This window comes from Cololabis saira, chromosome 4 (assembly GCF_033807715.1).
Source record: "Cololabis saira isolate AMF1-May2022 chromosome 4, fColSai1.1, whole genome shotgun sequence".
Classification (NCBI taxonomy): Eukaryota; Metazoa; Chordata; class Actinopteri; order Beloniformes; family Belonidae; genus Cololabis; species Cololabis saira.
This window is the reverse complement of record NC_084590.1, coordinates 52,759,888-52,779,743: the sequence shown is the minus strand read 5'-3', so window position 1 is coordinate 52,779,743 and position 19,856 is coordinate 52,759,888. Positions and strand designations below refer to the sequence as shown.

Sequence of the window (19,856 nt, the reverse complement as noted above, 5' to 3'; positions counted from 1 at the left end):
GATCACAGATCAGACCCCCCCAATGCTAAACATCTGTTTCTCCCAACGTCTTCACTTATCAAATGTTATGTATCTGAACTATCCAAACCCTGCATCTAAAGAAAACAGTCGAGCCATAAACAGAGGCTGACTCTGTGACTAGATAAAAACAGCTGACCTATAGCTGAACTGCTGAATAGGATATAACTTTGCATATAGGCAAGGCAAGGCAAGGCAAATGTATTTGTATAGCACAATTCAACACAAGGTAATTCAAAGTGCTTTACATTGACATTAAAAGCGGCAAGACATAATTAGACAGTAAATAATTCGACATAATTAGACAGTAAATAACAAATATGATTGAATAAGATGATAAGAAAAGAAGTAAAATAATAAAAAGCACAGTCTGTTAAAAATAAGGGCAGTAGAGTACAGCAGGTAAGTTTAATTTAAGAGTACGCTTGAGTAAACAGTAATGTTTTTAACCCTGATTTAAAGGATCTACAGTTGGAGCAGACCTCAGGTCTACAGGAAGTTTGTTCCACCGGTGAGGAGCAGAATAACTGAACGCTGTCTCACCTTGCTTGGTTCTGGTTCTGGAACCACAACAAACCAGATCCAGAAGACCTAAGGGGTCTGGGAGCTTCATAGGAACTAACAGATCCAGATGAACCTCAGGGGTCTGGGAGCTTCATAGGAACTAACAGATCAACCATGTACTTTGGTCCAAGACCATTCAGGTCTTTGTAGACCAGCAGTAAGATTTTAAACTCTATCCTTTGACTAACTGGAAGCCAGTGTAGTGATTTCATGACCGGTGTAATATGGTCCAGTTTCCTGGTGCAATATGGTCCAGTTTCCTGGTGTAATATGGTCCAGTTTCCTGGTGTTTGTAAGGACTCTGGCGGCAGCGTTCTGGATCAGCTGCAGCTGCCTGATAGATTTCTTGTTAAGGCCTGTAAAGATGCCATTGCAATAATCCAACCTACTGAAAATGAATGCATGAATACGTTTTTCCATGTCTTGTTTAGACAGAATCCCCTTAATTCTAGCAATGTTTTTTAGGTGGTAATAGGCAGATTTAGTGATAAACTTTAGATGGCTGTTGAAGTTCAGGTCTGAGTCAATAATTACACCAAGATTTCTGGCTTGATTCGTAGCTGTCAATGACATTGAGCCAAGGTGAGCGCTGATCTTTTCCCTTTCATTTTTAGGGCCAAAAATGATCACCTCTGTCTTTTCTGCATTTAGCTGGAGAAAATTCTGGCACATCCACTCATTGATTTGGTGAATACAGTTACTCAATGAGAGTAGGGGACTGTAGTCATGGTTACTCAATGAGAGCAGGGGACTGTAGTCATGTGGTGACACTGAAATATAGAGCTGTGTGTCATCAGCATAAGTATGGTAGGAAATGTTGTGATGTTCCATAATCTGAGCTAGGGGTAGCATATAGATGTTGAATAGAAGCGGTCCGAGAATGGACCCTTGAGGAACCCCACATGTGATCTTGGTTCTCTTAGACTCATGGTTTCCTATTGGCACAAAGAAGGCCCTATCATGCAAGTAAGATTTAAACCATTGAAGCACAGTGCCGGTAAGTCCCACCCACTTTTCCAGTCTGCTGAGAAGAATGTTATGATCAACTGTGTCGAATGCAGCACTCAGATCCAATAATACCAGAACAGATGATTTGCCTGCATCATTATTCAGATGAATATCATTTAGGACTTTGATGAGTACAGTCTCAGTGCTGTGGTGTGGCCGAAATCCAGACTGAAATACATTAAAGAGGTTGTTTTGCATCATAAAAGCATGGATTTGCTAGAAAACGACCTTTTCAATGATTTTCCCCAAAAATGGCAGATTTGATATTGGCCTATAGTTACTAAGTGTTGTAGCACCAGATTAGATTTTTTTAGAAGAGGTTTTATTACTGCAGTTTTCAAGGCCTGGGGAAACTGGCCTGTTTGAAGAGAAGTATTTATTATCTGCAATACATCCGGCGCTATGCAGTTAAAAACTGTTTTAAAAAAGTTTGAAGGCAGAATATCAAGACAGCATGTTGTGGGCTTTAATTTTGAAACTGTTTCCGTTAGGGTTTTGTAATTTAAAACGCTGAACTGTCCCAGCTTTACTAAAGGATAGGAAGGCCAGAGTGTTATCATTCCTGAGGGGGAGCTGCACATTGCTTGTCTTATCTGTAATATTTTGTTTGTGAAAAAGTCAGCAAAGTCTTTACCGGTCTTTTTTGACAGCAGTTCAAGTGGGATTGAGGCTGCGGGGTTTGTCATTCTTTCTACCACAGAATACAGTGTGCGAGCATTATTACTGTTTCTACTGATAATCTCTGAAAAATACGATTGCCTTGCATTCTTCAGTTTCTGGTTATAGTTGCGAAGACTCTCTTTATAAATGTTGTAATATACCTGAAGTTTGTTTTTGCACCACTTGCGTTCTGCTTGTCTACATATCCTTCCCTGTTCTTTAACTAGTGTGGCGTTTCTCCAGGGTGACTTTTTCCTCCCGGACAGAACTTTGGTCTTAATTGGGGCGATAGAATCAATAACAGTCATAACATTGGAACTGAAACTGTTAACAAGGTCATCAACTAGAACTGAGTGGTCATTTTAAACAAAACACAGTAGTGATCAGACAGAGCAACATCGTTCACCACAACCTCTGAGATATTAAGACCCTTGGAAATAATTAAATCTAAAACATGTCCTCGGTTATGCGTTGAATCTGTGACATGTTGGGAAAGCCCAAAATTATCCAGAATATTTAAAAGTTCCTTAGCACACCCATCTTTGGGATTATCAACATGAATGTTAAAATCACCCACTAAAACAACACAATCAAAATCCATGCACATAATTGACAGTAGTTTGGCAAACTCATCAAAAAACCTTGCATCATATTTGGGGGGTCTGTAGATGGTCACTAAGATTGCTCGACAGGGGGATTTTAACTGAATGGCAACATATTCAAAGGAATCAAATTTACCATAAGACATTTTCTTACATTGAAAGCTGTCCTTGAACAGAGTGGCAACTCCGCCTCCTCTCCTATGTATTCTTTCTTCACTCAAGAAACTAAAATTCTGGGGTGTTGACTCAATAAGAACTGCTGCACTATTATCCTGACTTAACCAAGTTTCAGTTAAAAACATAAAATCAAGGTTGCGCTCGTTAATAAAATCATTGATTAAGAAAGATTTGCCAACCAGAGACCTGATATTTAAAAGGGCTAAATGTACATGTAAATCCTTAACAGGAGACACTGGTGAGATTCGAGGATGACATGCTATACTCAACAGATTAGCAGATTTAACTGAACTTTTTTCATTTCTCACCAGTTTTCTGTTACCTATTATCACAGGGATAGAGAACGCTGATTTAACTCCATGGGGCCCAGACTTTTCCTGGGACAGAACAATGTTAACATTGACATCACAACCTGGACCCGGCCCATATCAGACATCACTGATACGGTAGTTCAGAGGAGGTGGGGGGGGGGTGACTTTTGGTTGACCGCTGTTTCCGAGGTTGTGGTTTGGGAGGGGTTGGGCGATGTGGGGGGTTAGATAAAGGATTTTGGCATGGTGTTAGTTGTAATCCAATATTCACCAGGCTTTTCTTTTTTTTTTTTTTAATATTTTTATCCCGGTTTTTTTCCCATTTTTACCACCCCGTGCTCCTACCTAAGTGACAGTCCTGGGCATTGCCATCCTCTACCAACCCCGGGAGGGCCCTGCACTGAGCTCAGGTCTCCTCCTTAACCTGAGGAGTGAGCAGGCCGCATCTTTTCACCAGACAGGGTGGGGTTTCTCCGGCCGAACGTAGCGCGTGGAAGGATCACGTTATTCCGGCCGGATCCTCCCCATCCCATCTGGCGCCCCGGTTGGCCAGAGGGGGCATGTATAGCCCAGGACTGTGTGCATGTTTTTGTGAGGGTAGCTCACACTACCCAGGGGAACACGGGGAGAACATACAAACTCCACACAGAAAGATCCTTTCGCCAACCCCACCCATGGTGTGGGCACCGAAGTCATGGGGGAACCAACACGCACTTCAGCACCCACAGCGTCCCCCGGCGGGAATCGAACCCAGGACCTTCTTGCTGTGAGACCGCTGCACTACCAGCTGTGCCACCGTGCCCCCTTCACCAGGCTTTTCATTCTGTCAGTGAATTCCAGGAGTGGGATGTCCTGACTGCCTGGAGACAGAAAGCTGGGTGGGCTCTCGGGGGTGAGGGTCTGTCTCCTGTTGGGGCTGGGGGAGACTCCCCCTGTTGGGGTGAGGATAAGGATGATGATGCAGTTTCTCTCTGACTCAGTTTTCCATGGTCAGTCCTTGTCTCAGTGTTCTCATCACAGCGCCGCCTTATCAGTTGTTTTGGAACGTCCTGCCTCTTGTTGTTGGTGGGGGCCTGTTTGTGACGTAGATGATAGAAAATGTTGCTGCAAAATAACTGTCCACCAGCCTTATTCAAACGAGAGCCACCTGCCTTAAAAAGATGCTTGCGACCCCAAAAGATGAAGAAATTATCAATAAAGTTAATTGATTGAGCAGCACATGCATCTTTAAGCCATCTGTTTAGCGCCATCAGCCTGCTGAATGTCTCATCTCCCTGCCGAACCGTCGGTACAGGTCCACTGAAAAAAACCTCTGTATTTAAACATGCAGCTGTGCTCATCAGATCAGTGAAGTCTTGCTTTAATGTCTCCGATTGTTGCTTCACAACATCAAGGGCTCCTGTGTGTATGACAACAGCTTTAGCTGTCGGATGCTCTGCAGCAATGCTCCGGATCTTCTTTGTGATATCAGACACCATGTCGTTGGTAAAACACAGTACTTTTGAGTTTTTGCTGCAGAATGATTTTATCTCATTGACAGCTCCGTCGCCCACTATCAGCGTACGAGGCCCAGACGTTAGCTCTGCCTGTAGCCCTTTAGCAATGGATTTAGCCTCATACCTGTCTCTGGAGCCGGAAGATGAGCCTTCTCTCAGGGATTCTGGAGTTTGAGAGAGTGGAGTTAATCTGTTCTCCAGTAGAATCCCTGTGTCCTCAGGCGATTTGCTCTTAGCCGTTGCTGTAACCTTCCTCCTGTTGCCGGGTACTGGGGTTGAATAGCCATTCCTGTGCGATGGTAGTGCAGGCCACTCTATGTTGTCCAAGGTCACCAGGTGCTGGTTCTGCCTGATAACCGTCTTCTCAGATCTGAGGGAGGCGATTTGTAGTGCTTTGGCTTTGCACCAAGAGAGTTCCAGGGAGGGCTTGTTGATGTCGTCTTGGTGGTGTTAGTTAGCTTTCTGTTAGCCTGCTACCTTTTGCTGTTTTGGGAAGTCGGCAGAGTAGATTCATTCCCATATTTTCCATTTATCTCTCCATTCACTTCGAGCCTGTGAATTTTCGTTTCCAGTACTGCTATCTTCTGGATCAGTTTGTGGTAATCATCCATGGAAAAGGAAAAGGGAGGCATCTTGCTGCTAGTTAGCTTCTGCTAGCTGCTGCTAGCTGAGTTCCTCAATCCCCGTCATGAAAGCGCAGGCTTGTGCTCCTGATAAGCTACGCTCACAGAGTACTAAAACAGTTTAAAATAAAAGTGGTAGACTTGAATAACTATTATAAATAGCTCCCGGTGGTAAGGTATCCAGGTCCTGCTTTCCAGAAATTGTTTTGCAGAAAAGAAAAGATTGAAGAGGAAAGAAGAAAAACAAAAGCGGGGGAGCGGAGAGCGAAGCGTCTGCACTCAGCAAGAGGCAGAGGGGAAATATAGAGAAAACCACCAGTGTAAGAAACCCTTCAAACTCTTAACATTTTCATGAAATTCTAACAGTCGTATTCCTATTCTTCTTACTAATGGGTCGTCTACTTTAGTTCATGAAGTCTTCTCCGGTGAGCTGTAGATGGTGATGCCTTCACTCCTGCCCTCTGGAGGAGGTTGCTGAAGTCACTGACGCTTGTTTTAGGGTTTAACCTGAAGATTCTCACAATGTTCCTCTCATCAACGACCGATGTTTTCCACCGTTCGATGTCTGTTACCCGATACAACCGTGGTGACCTTCGTCTTGGGGGTTTCAGATGGTTGTCCCGGCAGTGACCAGTGTTTACGTTTTCCACATTCTTGAACGGTACCTGCAGTCTGCAGGGCGATGAAGCTGAGGTGGTCTTGACCCTTCACCGGCATCGGTGGACTGAGCGGTCAAACCGGTTCCTAACCCGGGTTGGTTTAGCTCCTGGAGGCCCCCCATCACTGACTGCAGTAGGAGTTTGTATCTCTCTGACCTCCTCTACATTCTGTTTTTCAGCAGATGCCGGTCTGCAGCAGGTCCTAGATGAACATAAGACCAGTCTGAGGAGCAGATGTGAACATGTGACTGAAGGAACTGATGAACCAGGAAGTAGAACCCTCCTCAACAGGATCTACACGGAACTCTTCATCACAGAGGGACTGAGTGAAGAGGTTGATACCCAACATGAGGTGAGGCAGCTGGAGACAGCTCCCAGGATGAAGAGACACCATGACGCTCCAATCAGGTGCCAGGACATCTTTAAAGCCTTACCTGGCCAACGTAGAGCCATCAGAGTGGTTCTGACCAACGGCGTCGCTGGCGCTGGGAAAACCTTCTCGGTTCAGAAGTTCTCTCTGGACTGGGCCGAGGGCTGGGAGAACCAAGACGTCACCGTGGTGATTCTGCTCTCGTTCAGGGAGCTGCACCTGATCAGAGATGAGCAGCTCAGTCTCCTCAGGCTGATCCAGGTTTTCCATCCATCGTTGCAGAAGCTCACAGCAGAGCAGCTGGCTGCCGGGAAACCCTTGTTCATCTTTGACGGCCTGGATGAAAGCAGACGTTCCCTGGACTTCAACAACGGTCCGGTGGTGTCTGACGTCACACGGAGCTCATCGGTCAACGTGCTGCTGACCAACCTCATCCAGGGGAACCTGCTTCCCTCAGCTCTCATCTGGATCACTTCCAGACCTGCAGCAGCCAATCAGATCCCTCACAAACACGTGGACAGGGTGACAGAAGTACGAGGCTTCACCGACGGCCAGAAGGAGGAATACTTCAGGAGGAGGTTCAGGGATGAAGAGCGGTCCAGCAGCATCGTCTCCCACATGAAGACATCCAGAACCCTCCACATCATGTGTCAACTCCCGGTCTTCTGCTGGATCACTGCTACAGTTCTGGACCACATGTTGACCACAGAGCAGAGAGGAGAGCTGCCCAAGACCCTGACTGACATGTTCTCCCACTTCCTGCTGGTCCAGACCAAGAGGAAGAGGAACAAGTACCAGGAGGGACATGAGACGAGTCCACAGGAGCTGACGGAGGCTGACAGGGACCTTCTCCTGAAGCTGGGGAGGCTGGCGTTTGAACATCTGGAGAAAGGAAACATCATGTTCTACCAAGAAGACCTGGAGCAGTGTGGTCTGGATGTCCCAGAGGCCTCGGTGTACTCAGGAGTTTGTACCCAGATCTTCAGGAGAGAGTGTGAGGTCTTCCAGAAACCCGTCTACTGCTTTGTTCATCTGAGCATCCAGGAGTTCCTGGCTGCAGTCTACCTGCTCCACTGTTGGTCCACCGGAAACATAGATGTGCTGAAGAACTTCCTGGGAGGAAACTACAGCTACTCATCTCTGGATAACTTCCTGAGGAGAGTCATGCAGAAATCCCTGTACAGTAGAAATGGCCACCTGGACCTGTTTGTCCGCTTCCTTCATGGTCTTTGTGTGGAGTCCAACCAGAGACTGTTAGGAGGTCTGCTGAACCAGACGGAGAACCGTCCAGAAACCATCCAGACAGTCATCAACAACCTGAAGGAGATGAACACTAACAGATTCTCTCCTGACAGAAGCATCAACATCTTCCAGTGTCTGATGGAGATGAACGACCTCTCAGTTCATCAGCAGATCCAAGAGTTCCTGAAGTCAGAGAACAGATCAGAGCAGGAACTCTCCGAGTTCCAGTGTTCAGCTCTGGCCTACATGCTGCAGATGTCGGAGGAGGTTCTGGATGAGTTGGACATGAGCAAGTACAGGACAACATGGAAGGGTCGACAGAGACTGATTCCAGCTGTGAGGAACTGCAGAAAGGCTCGGTGAGTCCAGATGGATCAATAACACCATCAGTTAGTGTAAATTAGCAGTTTAGTTCTTTAAATCTTGTTTTGGTCTTCAAATGAAAACTGAAGTGAGATGTGATGATGTTTCTGCTGCTCAGAGATGAATCTGTGTAACGGAGAAAGATGAAACATCAGAACCACTGGGGGGTTTTGTGGACACATGAACTTGGTAAGAGACCTTAGTTCTAGTAACTCTGGTTCTGTGATCTCCTGCACCGTCCTGTAACTCTGGTGGGGGTTACTTTCCTCACACTTTAAGAGGAGAGCAGTTGGACTTGTTATTGGTTCCTGAAGACTTTTCATCCTCATCCAAGAGTCGACACAGATATGAAGGCTTGAAATCCCATGATCCTCCATAAAGTGCTGGTCGTACCAGACCGAGACTCTAGATGGAAAAGCTCTGAATGTGACGAGTGCAGCTTCATTGATTATGAATGAAAGTTTGTCTGAGACAGAAGGGGACAGGTGTTTGTGTTGTTGCTGTAGAGGAGAGCAGCATGAAGACGTTTACAGCTTCATACGAGAACTGACGTCTGGATATCAGAGCAGAACAGCACAATTCAGTCTCCTTCATCAATCTCTGATCAATGCTGAAGTCTCTGTGAGAGCAAAGTCTCCTTTAACAAACCTGAACACAAAATACAAGAAAACTAGTCCAGGAGTCAGAAAAACACTAAATATAGCTTAAAAGCTTGAACATCTTTTATCTGGATACTTGATAAAAGTTCAGCTCCACACTTGTTCACTTTCATTCAAGATGTTCAGAGTGAAAAATGTCCAAGAATAAATGAGTTCATGTCCTAAATCCGATGTTTTCAGATGACTCTGACAGACGTAAACGTTAACGAAGCCGGTTCCCTCCTTCACCTGCAGATCCAGACAAAGTCTGCAGATGTTAACAGATGTTCAGTCTGGCTTTAACTCACACTTTGTTACAACTGACATAATACTTTCTCTCATCACAGATTTGTTGATTGTGGACTCTCAAAGACTCACTGTGAAGTTGTTGCATCTGCTCTGAAGTCCAACCCCTCCCATCTGACACAACTGGACCTGAGTGATAACCTCCTGCAGGATTCAGGAGTGAAGGTTCTGTCTGGTGGACTGGAGAGTCCAAACTGTAGACTGGAGACTCTGAGGTCAGTTCATGGAGATGTTTACACATTTATCCACTTATCATCCTCCAAAGACGTAACAAAACTAGTCAAAGTCAAAGTCAAAGTAACTTTATTGTTATTTCTTCACATGTCAGACATACAAGGAATCGAGAGGACGTTTCCCACTTCCCTCGGTAAAACATATAAAGTGCGCAGGCACAGGCACAACAGATAAGATTTTTTGTGCAGTATGTAAAAACAGTTTTATAAATATATGTTAAAAAAACAGTGAGCAGTAAATTAAGTGAATTTAAAGTCACACAGTGGTGATATTAAAAGGCAATTGTTTCGTAGTCCTGAGTGTTCAAGGGGGGGGGGGGCTTTTGGGGGGGTTTCAGTTCAGTTCCCTCTCAGTCTGGAGGATCTGGAGGGTCTGGCTGGGGGGAGTGAGGGGAGAGAGTTTAGCATCCTGACAGCTTGGTATGCGAAGCTGTTACTGAGTCTGGTGGTTCGGCAACGGAGGCTCCTGTACCTTCTACCTGAGGGTAGGAGGCTGAACAGACTGTGTGCGGGGTGGCTGGTGTCGCTCGCAATCGCGATAGCTTTCCAGGTGAGGCGGGTGGTGTAAATGTCCTTCAAGGAGGGGAGTGGGGCACCTATGATCTTCCCAGCTGTGTTCACTATGTGTTGCTACTACTTTAATTCAAAACATGTTCATAAAATATTTAATATCTGTTATGAAGAAATGTTTGTTTTTTTAGAAAGGTTCTGTGTATATAAAAGTCTGAAGATTGTTATATAAGAATATACATATACATATATATATTTATATATATATATATATATATATATATATATATATATATATATATATATATATATATATATATATATATAAATATATATATATAAGATATATAATATAAATATATTATATAAAGAAAATTATTTTAGATGTAAACAGGAGAAAAAACTGTTTAAAAGAAAGAAAAACCTTGAAAAGTTTACTTAGCATTAGCCCAGCACATCAGGCTAAAATACATGTTTGATAAGTACTTTGTACTTTCTTGTGTGTGTAATCTGCAGTTTCCTGAGTCTGAACTAAAACAGCTGCAGGTTTTGTAATGAGTTGATATTACAGAACCCAAATGCAGGAAACCCAAAGGTGACAGATGGGACTGAAAGAGAGCAGGAATGAAGACAGGTGGACCAACAGCCAGGAAGAGACATATGTCCTCTCAAGGACTGAGGAGACACAGGTGCAAACAATCAGGATGGACGGGACCAAGGGGAGTCAAAGAAAGAACTAAACACACAAGGATGTACATTCAAAATAAAACAGGATACAAGTCACCAAAATATCAAACCTGAAGAACCTGGTGAAACAAATGTATCACCATAACAACCCTTACCCTAACCCTAACCCTAACCCTAACCCTAAACTTAACCCAACCCTCATCCCAAATCCTAACCTTAACCAAAACCCCAAATCCTAAAAACCTCTCTTAAAAACCCCCCTCACCTTAATCTCTCCTCTCTGAACTATCAACCCCCGCCTCTTCTCCCCTTCTAAAACTCACAACTGTCTTCTCAAAATGCATCCACTAGCCACATACGAAGACACCGGATCCTCCATAATCCGACTGCACTCAGTAGGGGTACCCAGTTATCCTAATGCACCATACAGCACATCTCATAACAAAACTCTGAAACTAATTCAGAGGTACCACACCATACGCCACTGACAAAGTACTTTAGTGCATACGGATCTCAAACAGGATGTACGATGAAGAGTGCAACATTACCTTCAGCAATCTCTGGAATCGCTAACGAGCATAGGAGGCAGAAGCGTATTGGTTCCCCGCAGGGGGCCGTAATCACTAACCTAACACCATAACCCTAAACTCCTCCTTTGCCTCCTCCTATGCGAACATATACATGAGCGACTGGGAAAGGGAGGCCCTTCACAAATGCCCTCTAAAACCATCTATATATCTCCGTTACCTGGACAACATCTTTGGCATCTGGTCACACTCCCTTCAACAGTTTTCCACCTTCATAGACACACTCAACAACCATCACCCACTGATCACAGTCAAACATACAATCAACCCGGTTCACATCAATTTCCTCGACACCACGGTTTTCCTGCAGGCTTCCCACATCTCCACTTTCAAATCAATTAAAACCAAAGTTTTTTTCAAACCTACAGACACTCACGCCCTCCTCCATAAATCCAGTTACCATCCAAAACACACATTTAAAGGAATAATAAAATTGCAACTCATCCGGTTTCACCGCATCAGCTCCGACATCTCCGATTTTCATCAAGCAACATCAACAATTTTTCAAGCCCTCCGGTGTAGAGGATACTCTAAAAGGTTCCTCCGAAACATCAAAAACTCCACACTGGCCTCCCTTCGTCCCAGTCGCTCCATTCCTCCCCCACTTGACCCCCCACCCACATCACCTTCCCTCCCATCCTTCTCAGTTTATTCTCCGGCCCAGGTCTCCAGACCTTCCTCACCAGACCCCTGTCCTACCCCCCAACCTGACCCTTCTCCCCACCCTTACCCTAACCCTAACCTTCTGCCCTCTTCCCCATCCCCCCATCCTAACCCTAACCCTTACCCCTACCCTAACCCTAACCCTAACCCTAACCCTTTATCCCCTTTCCCACTCCCCCACTCTAACCCCAACCCTCTAACCCTACCTTTCCACCCTAACCCCGACCCTTACCCTGATCCTAACCCTAACTCTCTACCCCCTTCTCCCCCTCTCCATCCTAACCCTAACCCTTACCCTAACCCTCTACAACCTTCCCCACTTCCCCAACCTAACCCTAACCCTAACCCTGATCCTAACCCTAACCTTCTACCCCCTTCTCCCCCTCTCCCTCCTAACCCTAACCCCTACCCTATCCCCAACCGTCTACCCACTTCCCCATCTCTCCCCCCTAACCCTAAACCCCCTCCAACTCATCTCACCCCGTTTGTTTCCACCTTTTCTCACCAAGTCACCCAATTAAACAGGATTATCAAACACAACTTTTTTATTACACAATCTCTCCACCCCATCCTCAACCACACCAGACCCATATCTGCATTTAAGAAAAACCGGAACCTTCAAGATATCTTGGTCCGATCACGGTTTTCCAACAATAAACCAACCCCTCCTCTCCCCAACAGTCACTTCTACAAACTAAGGAAATGTATCTACAACCCCTACACAAATAAGAAATATCCCATTCTAGGTTCCCCTTCCCATCAGACCACCAACGCAGTTTATGCCATCTCATGCACACTATGCAATAAAATATACATTGGAGAGACAAAACATTCAATTCATACACAACTCACACAACATTTATACAACATTGGGAAGGGCCGTCTGAACACCCATCTGGTACAGCACTTTCTATCCCATCCCACAAACCACCTTTCTATAACAGGTCTGGAACATAACGACCATTGGACGGACGGACAGAGGAGGAGGGCGGAGAGGATCTGGATCTATAGGCTGGGGACTGCTGCACCGGGGGGCTTAAATGATGAATGATTTACCAACAAGCTCAACCCAGCCCCCCGTGGCAGTGGCCCCCTGTTGGTCTTCTGGGTCCGGGTCCCCTCCCCCTCCACGTATTTCTTTCTCTCCCCCCCGCCCCTTTTTTTTCTCTTCCTCCTTTTTTTCCTTTCTCCTCCCTTATAAATATACAACCTGGGGATGTCGCCATATAGGGAAAAATCAGCCTATAGTGTGATTTTGATGTTTCTTACTAACTTGCCTGTCTTATTTATTGCAGCACTTTTTACAGCACTTACCTTTTTAGCATTTATTTCTATTCCCCTATTTTTAATATATTATACTAATCCTTGGCCCTTTTTTTTCCCCCTCTTGGTTTTTCAATAAAAAGATACAATTTTGGCTTGTTTGGTTATTTTATTTTGGTTGGTTTTTGATCCTTTGCCATGGATCCCCTCTGTCCGTCCTTCTGGTCCTGCTTGGGGTTCGAACCTTCGGTACTTGTGTGGAAGACAACCGTGCTCCCACTGCTCTATCCCTTTTCCTCAGTACAGTAGGCTCATGCACCATATTGAAACCCACAAAAACCTAACCCTAACCCTAACCAACCCTAACCTAAGCCTAACCTTAACCAGCCATAACCCTAACCCTGACCCTAAACCCTAACCATAACCATCACAGCCCTAACCCTAACCCTAAACCCTAACCCTGACCAGCCCTAACCCTAACACTAACACTAACACTAACCCTAAACCCTAAACCCTAACCCTAACCCTAACCCTAACCTGAATAACCTGGTAAAACAAATGTATCACCATCACAGCCACTCTGTGTTCCTTCCTAGAGGACGGTGGTGCTCGGGTTGGGTCTGGTTACAGGTGGAAACCATGAAGATGCTACTTTTTTCATGACACTGTCCGAGCATGAAAGTCGTCTGACCTTCTATGTGTGGGTGCAGTAACTCCTAAAGGGACAGTAGCGATGACTGCGACATCCTGAAGTTCTCACGCCATTCCTCCGGGACAACTCCTTCGTTTTCAGAGTTTTCTCACCAGCAAGCGGTTCGCCCTGGTCGGATCCAAACATGACGCCGACGCCATTGCCAGGCAACCCTTTGTCTTGGTTGGAGATAAAGTTGATGTAAAGTTGCAGACCTCCGAGCACTCCTTCTCCTCTGCTCCTCCACATAATACAGCAGTTGTGAATGAAAATGAAACAGATGAAAAGTGTTTGCATAAACGTAAAAACCTGCACTACTTTAACAGCATCCATCATGATCACAGTGGACAAACAAACCGTAAACTCATGACGCTGGTGACGTTTCTGTCCATAATGAGACGTTCTGAAGCCTAAATGTCCGTTTCTCTCCGTTTACAAGCAAACGTGAAGACGGAGGTTTTAAAAATCTCCACTTTGGCCAGAGTTTTCAGAAATGATGGTTTTTGGAGACTTTGAGCTTCATTTTGGTGTAAACGAACGGCTAAAACTCATGAAAACAGCAGCGTTGTTGCTGCGTGTAAACGAGGCCTCAGACCTGGACAGGTTGGACTGACGGCTACAGGTGGAGCGTCAAAGTGATCGTCCTGACAGGAAGTGTCTTAGATCCTCCCGTGTGGGTTTAATTCAGAAATGTCCTTTAATCAAGCAGATCATTAGTTGTTCAAGCAAAGACTTTTCAAGTGCAAGCGATACAGAACCTGATGTTTAGTTTCACACAGACTTCAGAATTTGTTGAATTAGTCTGAGAAATATAAAGAATTAAATCATTCTTATCTTTAACTAAAAGTAAGATATTAACTGATAAACTCAGATGTATCAGAATTATTAGGTGATTGCAAGTTAAGTCAAATTATAAATGACACATTGCTAAAAGTAAAGTATTTTAACACCTTTTGCTCTCAGAAAACATCATTTTAACTCTTTATAACATACAAGGATCATTATGATAAAAACCTCAGGAATCCTGCATAAATGATATAAAACTGGACACATGATATAAAGTCCAGCAGTTCTCCACAGATCCATTCTGGTGTTAATAATTGTTGCTAGATCAGCTTCTGATCTCTAAACTGCTGCTTTGAACAATATTTGAACATCAACACTAATCAAAATGATCGGTGTGTATGTTGGTGTTCTCATCTTAATCTAGTGTCAGACTTGGACCAGAAAAGCTCAGGATGTTCAGTAAAGGTGAACATGTCAGAGGAACAACCAGGAACCCACATCATGGATGTAACAAAACTGTAAAACCTGTTTTATAAAGTCCAGATACGGTGGTGACCCACATGGACCTGATGACAAAGTTGATATTTGAAGAAACACTTCTCTGATGAGACTGGAACATGTTTTACTTTCTGTTCAGGTTGAAGTGGTGCAGTTTGTCAGAGATCAGCTGTTCTTCCCTGGTCTCCGCTCTGAAGTCCAACCCCTCCCATCTTAAACATCTGGACCTGACTGGGAACGAGAACCTGCCGGATTCAGGAGGGAAACCTCTGAAACATCTGAAACATCTGGACCTGAGCTGGAACCACAACATGCAGGATTCAGGAGTGAAACATCTGAGTGGATTTCTGGAGAGTCCAGACTGCAGACTGGAGACTCTGGGGTCAGACATGTTTTAGTTGTGTGTTCAGATGAATCTGATGTGAAAGTTGTGTTGACACTAACCTGCAGACATCAGGCTGATCTTCTACTGATCCACACTGACCATCTGACTGCTCTGAGTTCTTCTTCTCTGGTGTCTTTATTCAGGTTGCAGCGCTGCAGTTTGTCAGAGATCAGCTGTTCTCCTCTGGTCTCAGCTCTGAAGTCCAACCCCTCCCATCTGAAAAATCTGGACCTGAGTCACAACAACCTGCAGGATTCAGGAGTGAAACATCTGTGTGGATTTCTGGGGAGTCCAGACTGCAGACTGGAGGATCTGAGGTCAGACATGTTTTAGTTGTGTGTTCAGATGAATCTGATGTAAAAATGTAAATGTAACTTTACTTTATTTGTATAGCACCTTACATCAACCTCAAGGTGAACCAAAGTGCTTTACATAACATACAACAAAATAAAACAAGAATAAAACATATGAACATATAAAAACATCAAGTATAAAAAGTGTCGCCACACTACTGGGTATTAAAAGCCACCCTGAATAAATAAGTTTTAATTTTAGATTTAAAAAGGCCCAGGTCAGAGATGGTGCGTAACTCACAGGGGAGCTGATTCCAGAGCCTGGGGCCGGCAACTGAAAAAGCTCGGTCGCCCCAGCGCTTCTGCTTTGACCTGGGCACTTCCAACAAACGTTGGTTGGAGGATCTCAGAGCTCTACCAGGCTCACGCACTGTTAAAATCTCCGATAAATAAGGAGGGGCAAGGCCGTTAAGAGCTTTAAAAACAAACATTAAAAGTTTAAAATCAACTCTAAAACGAACAGGCAGCCAGTGAAGGGAATAGAGGACCGGGGTGATGTGCTCTCGTCTGGGTGTGTTCGTTAAAAGACGGGCAGCTGCATTTTGTACCAGCTGAAGACGGCTAAAAGAGGATTGGGCATTGCCAACATAAAGTGCATTGCAGTAGTCCAATCTGTAGCTGACTAGAGCATGGATAGCTCTCTCCATATCGTGACGGCTCAAAAATGTTTTGACTTTGGTTAAAAGACGCAATTGATAAAAACTTGTCTTCACGACATTGTCCACTTGTCGGTCAAATTTTAAAAAGCTATCAAAAATAACTCCCAGGTTTGGGACTAAAAGATCCGGACAAAGAGCCAAAGTCAGCCGTCACGGTGTCACCAAACAAAATGCACTCTGTTTTGTCCTCATTTAAATGTAAAAAATTGCGTGCCAACCACTGCTTGATGTCAGCAATGCATTCCAGCAGGGAGCTTTGTGCACTAGTGACTTTAGGCTTCAGTGGCAGATAAATCTGTAGGTCATCTGCATAACAATGAAATTATAACTTATGTCTGGCTATGATGGACCCAAGTGGCAACATATATAATGAAAAAAGGAGTGGGCCTAGAATAGAACCTTGCGGGACACCGCATGAGAGGGAGGCACAGGAGGAGCAGGAATCACCAAGCATAACAGAGAAGGTTCTATCTGACAGATATGACGTAAACCACTTGAGTACAGTGCTGTGAAGGCCAACATATTGTTTCAGGCGTGACAGAAGGACTGTGTGGTCGACTGTATCAAAAGCCGCTGTGAGATCTAGCAGCACTAAGACAACAGGGCACTTGACATCAACAGACAGGGCAATATCATTGTGCACCTTTAACAAGGCAGACTCAGTGCTGTGACGAGACCTGAACCCAGACTGAAACTTTTCAAAAACAGAGTTGTTCTCCAGAAATTATCTTAACTGGGTAAAAACAACTTTTTCTAAAACCTTAGACAGAAAAGGCAAATGAGAGACTGGTCTAAAATTTGACAAAACTGAGGAGTCAAGATGCGTTTTCTTTAAAAGGGGCCTAACCACGGCATGTTTAAAGGCAGCTGGGACTGCTCCTAAATTAAGACAGGCATTGATAAGCATCACAAGACTAGGCCCAACAGTATCAAAAGAACTCTTTAAAATTTTGGCCGCAATAACATCCAGAGGACAGTTAGTAGGCTTCAAAGACTTCATGATGTCAGCAAGGGAGGAGAGAGAAACCAGTTGAAAGTGGTCCAATACAGCGGAATGGGCCGGGGAAGCAGATAAATCCGTGCCCGAATAATTGCTGGTAGCCTGCCTGACAGAGTTTACTTTATCAATAAAAAAGCGGAGAAACTTCTCGCAAGTAGCGGTTGAGAAATCAGTCACAGGAGAGGTAGGTGGGGTTATAACAGAGTTGATTGTACTAAACAACACCCTGGGACAGTGGCCACTTCTGGAGATGATATCAGAGAGAAACTGAAATTTTGCCTCCCTCACAACTCTCTGATACTCAGCAAGACAGTCCCTTAGAATCTCCAGAGACACATGTAGTTTGTCCTTTTTCCATTTTCGTTCTGCTTGCCTGCACCGCCGCCTAACGTGATGTGAAAGTTGTGTTGACACTAACCTGCAGACATCAGGCTGATCTTCTACTGATCCAAACTGACCATCTGACTGCTCTGAGTTCTTCTTCTCTGGTGTCTTTATTCAGGTTGGAGGACTGCAGTTTGTCAGAGATCAGCTGTTCTTCTCTGGTCTCAGCTCTGAAGTCCAACCCCTCCCATCTGAAACTTCTGGACCTGACTGGGAACCAGAACCTGCAGGATTCAGGAGTGAAACATCTGAGTGGATTTCTGGAGAGTCCAGACTGCAGACTGGAGACTCTGAGGTCAGACATGTTTTAGTTTTGTGTTCAGATGAATCTGATGTGAAAGTTGTGTTGACACTAAACTGCAGACATCAGGCTGATCTTCTACCGATCCACACTGACCATCTGACTGCTCTGAGTTCTTCTTCTCTGGTGTCTTTATTCAGGTTGGAGGACTGCAGTTTGTCAGAGATCAGCTGTTCTTCTCTGGTCTCAGCTCTGAAGTCCAACCCCTCCCATCTGAAACATCTGGACCTGAGTGTGAACGACCTGCAGGATTCAGGAGTGAAACATCTGAGTGGATTTCTGGAGAGTCCAGACTGCAGACTGGAGACTCTGAGGTCAGACATGTTTTAGTTGTGTGTTCAGATGAATCTGATGTGAAAGTTGTGTTGACACTAACCTGCAGACATCAGGCTGATCTTCTACTGATCCACACTGACCATCTGACTGCTCTGAGTTCTTCTTCTCTGGTGTCTTTATTCAGGTTGTGGAGCTGCGGTTTGTCAGAGATCAGCTGTTCTTCTCTGGTCTCAGCTCTGAAGTCCAACCCCTCCCATCTGAAACATCTGGACCTGAGTCGGAACGAGCTGCCGGATTCAGGAGTGAAACATCTGAGTGGATTTCTGGAGAGTCCAGACTGCAGACTGGAGACTCTGAGGTCAGACATGTTTTAGTTGTGTGTTCAGATGAATCTGATGTGAAAGTTGTGTTGACAGTAAACTGCATAAATCAGGCTGATCATCTACTGATCCACACTGACCATCTAACTGCTCGGAGTTCTTCTTCTCTGGTGTCTTTGTTCAGGTTGATGTACTGCAGTTTGTCAGAGATCAGCTGTTCTTCTCTGGTCTCAGCTCTGAAGTCCAACCCCTCCCATCTGGAACATCTGGACCTGACAGGGAACGACCTGCAGGATTCAGATCTGAAGCAGCTTTCTGATCTGGTGGAGAGTCCAGACTACCAGCTGCAGGATCTCAGGTCAGTGGAGGTTGGACTGGGTTCTGCTGCTTCCAGCAGTTTTCTACTAAAACCAGTTGGTATCAAAGATCAGTGTTTCCAGTAAAGCTGCAGCTTCTCAGCAGCTGCTTTCCTCATGAAGCTGTGAGAGGAGGACGATGACAGGCTGCAGGATTGGACAGAAACACAGAGACAGCAGTCGGCCAATCAGAGGGTCCAGATGTTTGCTGTAGACCAGTGTTGTGCTGGTGTTCACATGTCCAGAAATAAAGGAGTATTCCAGCTGACGGCCTTCCAGGATGTTCAGACAAACAGCTGCTCCACTGCAGCTCTGAACTCTGAAGTCCTGGATGTGCTGATGGAGGGATCTCTGCAAACACTCCTTTATCTGCTCTCTTCTTTCTTCTTCCTCTACAGCTGATGGAGGGATCTCTGCTAACACTCCTTTATCTGCTCTCTTATTTCTTCTTCCTCTACAGCTGATAGAGGGATCTCTGCTAACACTCCTTTATCTGCTCTCTTATTTCTTCTTCCTCTACAGCTGATAGAGGGATCTCTGCTAACACTCCTTTATCTGCTCTCTTCTTTCTTTCAATTCAATTCAATTTTATTTATATAGCGTCTAATACAACAAAAGTTGTCTCTAGACGCTTTCCAGAGACCCATACCCAGAACATGACCCCCGAGCAGTTATTACAATGTCAATGTCAATGTCAATGTTATTTATAAAGCACATTTAAAAACGGCCGAGGTCGACCAAAGTGCTGTACAGCATAAAAGAGAATAAAACAATACCAAAAGAAAAACACAGTACCCAGTGTAGAAACAATAAAATCACTAACATACTAAAATGATCAATAAAATAGTAATAAAATACAATAAAAAA

General features: G+C 44.7%; 1 protein-coding gene across 1 annotated transcript in view; it reads left to right on the top strand.

The window, feature by feature from the left end:
- LOC133442482 (NACHT, LRR and PYD domains-containing protein 12-like) overlaps nucleotides 1-18,986 on the top strand; it is a gene marked incomplete at its 3' end in the record, with an annotated part of 28,625 nt that extends 9,639 nt beyond the window's left edge. Inside the window, exons 4-12 of the mRNA XM_061720492.1 lie at nucleotides 6,298-8,089; nucleotides 9,079-9,252; nucleotides 15,095-15,165; nucleotides 15,232-15,337; nucleotides 15,484-15,657; nucleotides 17,855-18,031; nucleotides 18,178-18,351; nucleotides 18,498-18,671; nucleotides 18,818-18,986. Of these exons, the coding sequence (XP_061576476.1) occupies nucleotides 6,298-8,089; nucleotides 9,079-9,252; nucleotides 15,095-15,165; nucleotides 15,232-15,337; nucleotides 15,484-15,657; nucleotides 17,855-18,031; nucleotides 18,178-18,351; nucleotides 18,498-18,671; nucleotides 18,818-18,986 (3,011 nt within the window). The remainder of the gene's footprint in view (nucleotides 1-6,297; nucleotides 8,090-9,078; nucleotides 9,253-15,094; nucleotides 15,166-15,231; nucleotides 15,338-15,483; nucleotides 15,658-17,854; nucleotides 18,032-18,177; nucleotides 18,352-18,497; nucleotides 18,672-18,817) is intronic.
- Nucleotides 18,987-19,856: the final 870 nt, after the last annotated feature.